A 9,276-nucleotide genomic window follows, 5' to 3' on the forward strand; every position below is an offset into this window, starting at 1 on the left:
TGTCTCAAAAATAAATAAATGTTAAAAAAAAAAATTAAAAAAAAAAAAAAAACCTCAGGCGCCTAGGTGGCTCTGGCAGGTAAGCGACTGACTTCAGCTCAAGTCATGACCTTGCGGTGTGTGAGTTCAAGCCCGACGTCGGGTTCTGTGCTGACAGCTCAGAGGCTGGAGCCTGCTTCCGATTCTGTGTCTCCCTCTCTCTGCCCCTCCCCCGTTCATGCTCTGTCTCTGTCTCAAAAATAAATAAAAACGTTAAAAAAAAAAATTAAAAAAAAAAAAAAAGAAAGAAAATCCCAGGAATCTACAGAAAATTCCCCAGACTCGTAAGCGAGTTTGCCAAGAGGGCAGGATAGAGGCCAACGGGGAGGGGACTGACGGGCCGTGGTACCAGCAGGATCGAACAGACATGTAACAGTTTGTGCTGCAGGCAGGGGGCGGTCACAGAGGCCCTGAGCAGGTGTGCGGGGGCAGGTGGGGCCATGTGGTCGACCACAAGGAGATTAAGGGGGAGTGGTCCCCGGTGCCAGGGAGCCCCATCAGGATTGGGGTGCGTACGGTGCCCTTGTGGCCTTGTGGGACAGAGGCAGGTTTTAATAACTAGTCAGTTGACAGCTAACTAGTAGGAACTAGAAACTTCTGCTTTTTTCCTGAGAAACAGGAGCCCTGCCAGGTGCCAGCACGACCGGTCAGAAGGGAGGAGGTTTCCCAGGACGTGGGAAAACAGACGACGGCTGGGACCCAGGCCCTGGCTGCGGTGCGGCTCGGGCTTCCCCAGCTGTGCGGCCTTGAGACTCAGCCTTTCTGGCCTCCTGCTCCTCGTCTGCAAAGTGGGCACAAGGACACCCAGCTCACACAGTGTCTGCGAGGGCCCAGTGAGTGACAAACGAGGAGGGTGAGGAGATCAGTGCCCGTCACGGGGCCAGGACTCAGCAAGCCCTGGCTAGTGCGACTTTGTATTCTTTTACACAGCTCTCAAGCACAGACTGAGCCGGCTGGTGGTGAACCGGTCGAGGCTGGAAGTTGAGACTTCGTGTCCATGGGTCCCAGAGGCCGAGGGTCCGGACAGGACGACGGACGGGGCACAGACGTGGGGAGAGTGGGCTCCGTTGACGGTTGCCAAAGGGGCTGAGGCTGAGCGGAACCGGACCACAGCTTTGGACTCGTTTAACGACGAAGGTCCCCCTCGATCTGCCGCGATGGGTGTCTTCCGCTCAACTTCTGCACGACGCGTCCGCAGAGAGATTCGCTGAGGTTGGATGAATCCGGTCCCTGCTGAGAGCAGTCAGAGGGGGAGGGGGCACGACCAGGGCCGCAGGCATCACAGGCACAACAGAGGTGTCGGGGGGAGGCTGGATTCCCTGCTTCTTCCAGTTAAATCACCCTCAAGCCCTGGCCTGGGTGGCGGACCTCACTGTAGACTGTCGTGAGCGGTGTCTCCTGTTCGAGATGTGGTTCCCCCGAACCCTGGAACGCAGACAGAGGGTTCCTGCCACAGCTGAGGGACAGAGGGGCCCCAGAGGGACCCACACAGATGCCATGCCGCTCACCTGACCTCCCCCCAAAGCGCCCAGCACTGCACGGACCCCGTGTTAACTCTGCACTGTCTCGAGAGGGATACAGAGGCAACGAGGCCAGAAACTGCTGATCCCTGGGTTTGACACACTCACACCCAGGCACAAGGATGTGGGAGAACCCAGGACTCACCTGCTTCCTGTGGTCTCGGAACATCTTCCCTGCACGGTGGATGCCACCAAAACGGTCCCTGTGCTCTTCCTGGGATCCTGCGCCTGAGTCCCACCGATGGAGCTTGAATCTGAGCCTTGGAAACCTGTACCCTCCCCCAGCATGCCCCCCTCGGTCACGCCCACACCCACCAGCCTTCTGCAGGGACACCCCTGAGCAGCAAGACGCAGGGGGAAGGGAGCTGAGGGTCAGTGGGGGCGGGGGGAGGTACGTGGGCACGGGAAGGAGAAGTGCACCTGCCTCTCCCAGGCTCCAAGCTCTGCTTCCTCCTACGTGAGCACAGAAGGTACAGTCCAGCTCCGAGGATCAGCAGCACGACCACAAGAGCCCCCAGGATAGCTGGCAGGTGGGCAGACCCGTCCGGCCCATGAGGACCTGTTTGCCTCCCACACAGACAGTGAAGAAGGATGAGACAAGAGACAACGTCACATGCCCGTTGCCAGGCACGTGGAGACGTGTGAAGGGACCCCGTCTCGGCTGGAGAAGGGGGAACACAGCAGGTCCTGTCGTTCAACCAGCGCCGGGCCCTGCTTGGGGCCGGGGTGCTGAGAGGGACAGGACAGGGTCCATGTGTTGAGCGGCTCAGCCGTGGGGGGAGGGCTGGGAAAAGGCCGAAGGCAGCCAGTCAGGGCCATGGCGGTGCACTAGAGGTTCACAGCCGGTACACGGGTCTCCAGGGAGGGCTTCCCGGAGGAGGTGAGGGCCGGACTAAGTTGAGGGATGAGCCAGAGGAGGGAGGGTGAGCGTGAGGCAGAAGGCTCCTCCAGAGGTTAGAGGTCACTGAGGGACGAGCTTCCCCGGGGACTCAGGGATGCTGAGGCAGCAGGGGGACGATGGGGTGGAGGGACGAGGCAGCACACAGGGAAGCCGGTCGCTGCTCACTCGGGGACACGCTGATGGTGAGCCAGTCAGGTGGGGAGGCCGAGGTGGGACAGGAAGACAAAGCAGAAGCAGCCGCGGCCCCTCCCTCCGGTGCCCTTGGCCACAGCATCAGCTCTCGGTGGGAGGGCCCCTGTGCTCCCGAGAGGAGGCGAGGGGTGAGGGTGGCTCAGGGGGGGCTCCTGCAGGGTCCTGAGGTGAGGAGCCCTGCTCGAGGTCGGTGCCTGCTGGACGGGACCCCAGCGGGGGCTCCTGTGGGCCGACAGGGGTCACACACGGTAGGGAAACTGCAGGCAAGGGGTCCCTGGACGGGAGTAAGTGGGGGAGGGGAGGACGCGGGACTGGAAGGTCTGGGGGAAGAAGCAACAGCCTGGCCAGAGGCTGAAACCTGGGGAGCCCAGGACATATCCGGGAATCCAGGCGAGCACTTGGGCAGGAAGCATGTCCCCGAGACCGGAGACAGGCACACGAGCCCCGACGCCTGAACCCGGCAAGCCGCGGCTGGCTCGGCCTCCCTCAGGTGGCACCGACCACTGACTCTCCCCCCTCGCTTGCTGGAAACCTCCCGGGACACACAAGGACTGAAGGATGAGGCAGGGGTGAGGTACCGAGGGGGCTGCCTAGACCAGCAGGGGTGAGGGGTGCAGAGGAGCAAGAGAGAGACACCAAAAGGCAGAAACAAGCGGGATGTGCCTGCCGCTTCCTGGACGGGTGACGGTGGCAGGAGGTGACCTAAACATGGGGGACACAGCCCGGAACCCTCACCCAGGGGGACCTGAGCCCCGGGAGTCCCCTCCCCTCTGACAGGATGCACTCACCGTGGGCACAGACTTTCCCAAGGTCCTTGGTGGCAGTTTTCCGGTCCCCTGGGTTGCTAACCACACAGGTGATGCTGGGGTTGGGCTGGCTCAGGGGCAGCTTCAGAGCCAGGGTCCAGGGGTTAGGGGCCGGTCGTGGGACCCCTCTCTGCTCCAGCTCCCTGGGGAGGCCCTTGCTCTCCCAGGACACATTCACGTCCTCTCTGGTTCCCAGGGCTTGGCACTCCAGGGTGACATTGCACCAGTCTGGTGTGATGGATGGAGTCTCGGCCAGGATCTGGGGGCAGGGCACGAGCTCTGGGGCCCGAGGGACAAGAGGACACAGGGTCACGTGAGTGGGGAGCATCACGCCTCAGGCTTTCTCGGGCGGAATCTCACTGTCGCCCTGGCATCCTCCCCTCAAGGATGGTGAATCCACTTTACAGATAAGAGGACTTGACCCAAATAGACAGCGAGTGGCTATGAGGACCGGAGCCACTGCGTGAAGCCTCAGGCATGATGTCACCTCTGCCTCGACTTGTGGTGAACACACCGCATCCAGTTTCAAGGGAGAAGCCAGAGCCTCAAGGTGGGGTCTGGAAGGGCTCCTGCCAGGGGGGCCAGGGACACTCCCAGGGACAAAAGGAAGGGGTAGGTATGTATTGGGGGAGGAGCCACCACCTACCGTAGACAGTGAGGTGGAAATACCGGTTCCTTTCTCTTCCTCGTGCTAAGGAGACTCGAGCCCAGTACTGCCCACTGTCCTCAAGGGTCAGGTTGTCAATCCTCAGGGTCGTGGTGTTGAGCACATGGACCCTCTTCTCGAACTTGTCCTGGAAGTTGACCCATTTTGGAACATCTTCCCCAGGAGACACGTACAGGAGGACTAGGTAGTCGGACTTGTTTTTAATGCCCCAAGAAATCTTCTCCAGCTTGAGTCCTGGAAGTGATTCTGGACTTTGGGTCACATGAAACGACACAGAACCTCCTTGAGTTCCCGTCAGAGAAACTGGGTTTCCAGAATCCTCCACTTGAGATCCATGAGTTCCAGAACCGTTGATCACAGTGCTGAAGGCGCCTAGGGCATTGGAAACAGACACGGTGAGTGTTTGGTCATTGACAATAAGGAGAAAACCCCAGAGCCCATGGCGCTCATGAAATCCGCCCAGTAGACTCCCTTGACCCCGAGAGGTGGGACAGAGCAAGAATTTGGAGCCATGCTGGAATCGGGTCCTGGCCCTCGTGGGGCGTCCCCTTGAACCCGGTCCTGACCTGCTCTCCCGCAGTGTCCTCGCCGCCTAACTCTGAGAGTCTGGACGTGACGACATCAGGGTCGAGAGCCCCCAGCACATCTGGGCCGATGCCAGGTGCCCAGAGTAGGAGGCAGCTTCCACCGTGGCTGCCCACACGCTGTGGGAGCCCCGGCCCTGGAGTGGGGGCCGCGCCCTGTGACTTGCTCTGGAGCGGAGTGGCCCAAGGTCAGGCTCAGGGAGGCTGTGCTACGGGAACCCGCACTCCAGTCGCTCAGGGGCTGAGACAAGGGGAGATTCTGAGACTGAGAGGGGTCCTGTCACACAAAGTAGAGGCATCACGCCCTGGTGGCTGCACCCCCCGGGGCCACAGCAGGGAAGACACACAGGGGAATCGCCCGTGGGGGCTTCTCTCCCTCCAGAAGCGGCGTGATCTCTGCTCATGGGTTTGGCCACCTAGTCACAGGGCCCTGGCTCCCTACCCAGAACTGGAAAATGTGGGAGAAGATATGATGGGTAGGTGAGCTCTGCTGTGCCTGCCACGAAGACCACGCTTCCCCAGCCGGTCCCTGAGACACCCTCAATGTCCTTCCTCAGTCACCTCTTGCAGAGCCGTGACCAGAAGGCAAGGGCCTCCGGGCCGCCCCTCCAGACCCCAAAATGCCCCATGCGGCACAGCCCAGGGCACCTGATACCCTGGGTCCTTCTGGAGACCGGGATAGGAAAGAAGGGGACGGGCAAAGAACGACCTTGTCCTGAAAGGAAGCCCATGTGTCCCCTGCAGCAGGGCAGGACCGCCTGGGGGACCGCTGCCTGCCAGGGCCCCAGACGCCTCTCCAGGTCCTTGAGCTGTCCTCACGCGGGGCCTGCCCCCTCACTGTGTTCACATCGTTCCTGGCTCTCCCAGGAAGCAGAGAACCCAGAGAAGGGCTCAGGCCAGTATTGCTTGTAGAAGATTCCAGATCCTTCTGCGCAATGATGCCCTCACTAACTCCCTCATTCCGACAGCAGGCGGCTGCATCCCGCCTAACGCTGCCCGGCACGGACGGCAGGTCCCTGTCCCCACGTGCCAGCTGCTGTGTCCCATTGCGGTTTGGATCTGCTTGTGTCCTTGGCATATTGTGTCCCATTACTTTAGAGGAGCCACCGCACCTGTCGTAAGAGAATCAGCCTGTTTTCTAACACAGATAACGTAACTCTTCTCCAACGCGCACATCACCTCTGTCTGTGGACTCTGGCCCTGCTCTCAGCCTCAAGAAGCTGGATGTACCCGTTACTTGTAAGGCTTATTGGTTTTTCGTCTTGCAGAAAAACATCGGCCCCACAGCAAAAGTGTGCTGTGAACTCGGTCTAGATTCCTCCTAGAACTTTTGCAGTGTTGGTGTGTGAATGTGACCGGAAGGGACTGTGCTTGGGTCTCAGACCAGGAGGTCCCTTGCAGTAGGGCGGTGAGGACGGGGGAGGGTCCAGGAGGCGGGAGTCCTCCGCTCTCTGCAGCCTGTGGCCTCAGGCAGTCATGTAACCTCCCTGCCTTCTCCTTGAGTCTCTGATGAGGAGACAATGACCGCGCTCCCCTCAGGGAACCGTTGCCAGGGTCTCAGAAGGCGAGAGCTTTCCCTTAGGTGTGAGCTGTTGCCATCACCACGATGCTTGCTCCTGGCAAGCACAACTGGGGTCCGCCCCGAACTTCCCAGGTCCCGGATGGAGCTCGGTGCTCCCCACCAGCTGCCCTCTCGGGGTCTCCTCCTGGGATCAGGGACGGGCTCCCGGGAGACAGACACCCATGGTGCCGCCCCACAGGCGGCCACGGGAGCCAAAGTCCCGCCGGGCCTTCCGCTCAGAGCCATGGAGCTCTCAGAGCCATGTCCACGGCAGCAGGTTTCCATGGTCCCTGTCAAGTCCACAGCACCAAGAAACTGAGCACACCTGTGCAGGGGGGGCAGCGTCCTAGAGACGAGGGAGGGCCGGATACTGTGGCTCCACATGGTGTGGGCATCTCCCCATTTCTCTCCACTGGGCTGCTGCCCATGGAGCCGGCTTCCCTCTCCCCCAGCCCAGGGCTTCCCCTGCAGGGAGCTGCCTGCACCTCTCCCCCTGCCCTACCCTGCCTGCGAAGGGGCTCACTCTCAGCGGTTCCCAGCAGTCCTGGGCTCTCACGCCCCAGCTATTCTCCTGGGAAAGGGCACCCAGGTACCTGTCCGCCTGTGGCAGGGCAAGACCTCAGGCACCTGTTGGGAAGGAGGGAATCAGGGAGGGAGGAGGCTCAGCCCTCAGGCTGCAGGGGAGGGCCTGCCCCCCAGGCTGGATGGTGAGCCTGGGCTTCAGGAGGCTGGAAGCCGACTCAAGCTCGGTTGAAGGCAGTGAGAGCTCTCAGATCAGCAGAAGGTGCTAATCCCAGAGAGGAAGGACAGAAGCACACAGAGACAGACGGCCAGGGACACAGGTGGCAGTGATCCAGAGAGCCAGGATTTATTTAACAAGATAACATTTATTTTATTTTATTGTTGTTTTTTTTTTTACATTTATTTAGTTTCCAGAGACAGAGACAGAGAGCGGGGGAGGGGCAGATAGAGAGGGAGGCACAGAATCCCAAGGAGGCTCCAGCCTCCCAGCTGTCAGCACAGAGACCGACTGGGGGGCTCAAACCCACCAACCGTGACATCATGACTGAGCTGAAGTCCCAAGCTTAACCGACTGAGCCACCCAGGAAGCCCTGAAGAAGGTAAAATTTAATATTCAGCAATGAACATAAAATTTTACTTTTCCCCCCTTCCTTCCTTTCTCCTTCTTTCTTCCATTTTTCTTTCCTTCTTTCCTACATAATCTTCCAACCCAGAGGTTGACGGAGAAAACTCTACGTAATCTCACATATTTTTCCAGTTAATAAAAATTACAAGAAAGAGAAAGCCTACAATTTGTTGTGGCCAAAATACTGAGATCAAAGAGATGTCAACGCCTTACAAAGCTCATTTTCTCTTTTTTTTTTTTTAAATAAATTTTTAAATGTATTGATTTATTTTGAGAGAGAGACAGAGCATGAGTGCAGTGGGGACAGAGACGGAAGGAGACACAATTCCAGGCTGACAAAGCACAGAGCCCGACGCGGGGCTCTAACACCTGAACCGTGAGATCATGACCCGAGCCAAAATCAAGAGTCAGACGCTCAACTGAGCCCCCAGGCCCCACAAACCTCATGTCTAATGAGAAACGCCCTGCTTACAGATGCCCCAGGTTCGGGAATTTCCTAGAACCCCTGCATCCCCCTCCCGCAGAGAGGCCAGGGCACTCAAGCAAAACATGGCAGGAAATGAAATTCCAGGGGAATCCACGGCTCTCGACCTCGGTCTTGTCCTTTGTTTTTGTTTCGTCTGTTTCACGAAGGCAGATGGTCTCGGGGGAAGTGCTAACGGGAGTATCTGGGTTTCCTCAGGACAGTCTTTCTTGCAGTTCCCTTTCGGGGACCTGCTACTTCCCTTCCCGTCACCCCGTTCACCCCGTCCCGGGGCCCTGATTATCAGTGCCCTCGGACATCCACACCCTTCCAGCAAGTGGGCGCAGACACCCTCAAATTCCGGAGGCCGCCCTCCCTTCCTGGTTCCTTGTGTCCGTGCCTTCCTCTCGCCCCAGAAGCGGGACCAGCGTCGTCCAGCAACGACGGGGACCCTGGGTCGGCCCCCTGCCCCCCTCACAGCTGCAGAGGCAGCCTCTCCCCTGTGCCAGGCGGGTCCCGGCTCAGAGCCAGATGCCCCCCTCGTGCTCCCTGACACAGTTGGTATTTCGGGCTGTTCCCCACAGACATCAGACACACGGGACCCCCGCCTCCCTGCCCCGCACACCGGCCTCCCACCCGGGGAGCCCGGGCCACTCACTGAGGACGAGGCTGCTGAACCCCAGGAGCCGGGAGGCCCAGCACAGGTGGGGGTCTTCTGAGCGGGCTCCCATCACAGGCTGCCTCCTTCAGGCTTGGTCTGGGCCGAGTTGGCTGTGGAGGAAACATCCAGAAGGCAGAGGCAAGAGAAGAGGCGAGCTTCTGCTCAGAACACTCTTAGGCTCTTCCCACCCCAAGGGCGGAGCTAACTGTCTAGGACAAGCTGGCTGGTCTAGATAAGCCATTCAGATGCTTCCTCTTCTCTCTGGCACCTGCAGTGACCCTCGGGAAGGCTGGTGGAATAAACATAGGAACCCCCCCTCGGTGAGGCGCTGTGTGGGAGACACCCCGTCCTGTGGGCACGACCAGCCTGGTGATCTCAGCTCCCCAGCTGGCAGCCAGCGGGACCCCTTACCTGTTTCCCTGGGTTCACACTCCCCCCAGGCAGCCCCGCTCCCCAGGGCCAGCCGATGGCCAGGCCCAAAGTCGCACAAACCACTGTACCAAGCACACGCCCCTCCCGACCCCCTGCTTTGGGCCTGTCCTTTGTCTTTACACCATGAACAAGTCATGTTTCCTCTCTGACTTTCTCTGCACTTCAACTGTCAGGGGTCAAAGACGCTCTGAGCACAAGAACAAAGCGCTTTGTGGGAAGGGACCACCCCCACACCCCAGTGCAAACACGGGCATTTCCCTATTGCCGGCACCCCAGGCCCTCCGGGCACCCAGACCCGCCCTG

General features: G+C 59.6%; 1 protein-coding gene across 4 annotated transcripts; it reads right to left on the minus strand.

Moving 5' to 3' along the window:
• Nucleotides 1-311: 311 nt before the first annotated feature.
• LOC107180750 (SLAM family member 9-like) lies at nt 312-8,815 on the minus strand. Of its 4 annotated transcripts, none has more exons than XM_042975840.1 (6): nt 8,539-8,814; nt 4,105-4,497; nt 3,441-3,737; nt 1,980-2,118; nt 1,705-1,787; nt 312-1,464 (listed from the first exon to the last, which is right to left on the minus strand). In XM_042975840.1, the coding sequence occupies exons 1-6, from the start codon at nt 8,609-8,611 to the stop codon at nt 1,409-1,411; spliced, it is 1,041 nt and encodes a 346-aa protein (XP_042831774.1). In that variant the 5' UTR covers nt 8,612-8,814; the 3' UTR covers nt 312-1,408. The 4 variants fall into 4 exon arrangements, with proteins under 4 accessions (XP_042831774.1, XP_042831773.1, XP_042831776.1 ...); XM_042975839.1 differs by having other exon boundaries at nt 1,984-2,118; nt 8,539-8,812; XM_042975842.1 differs by lacking the exon at nt 1,705-1,787 and having other exon boundaries at nt 1,984-2,118; nt 8,539-8,815.
• Nucleotides 8,816-9,276: the final 461 nt, after the last annotated feature.

The sequence above is a fragment of the Panthera tigris genome, chromosome F3 (assembly GCF_018350195.1).
Source record: "Panthera tigris isolate Pti1 chromosome F3, P.tigris_Pti1_mat1.1, whole genome shotgun sequence".
In the NCBI taxonomy this organism is placed as follows: Eukaryota; Metazoa; Chordata; class Mammalia; order Carnivora; family Felidae; genus Panthera; species Panthera tigris.

Bases quoted from the DNA above. Each gene is read 5' to 3' on its own strand.
- LOC107180750 (XM_042975839.1), bottom strand. From the start codon at position 8,611: ATGGGAGCCCGCTCAGAAGACCCCCACCTGTGCTGGGCCTCCCGGCTC. The intron at 4,498-8,538 runs GTGAGTGGCCCG...CCAATGCCCTAG, and splicing joins GTTCAGCAGCCTCGTCCTCA to GCGCCTTCAGCACTGTGATC. The intron at 1,465-1,704 runs GTGAGTCCTGGG...TCTGCGTTCCAG, and splicing joins TCCGAGACCACAGGAAGCAG to GGTTCGGGGGAACCACATCT.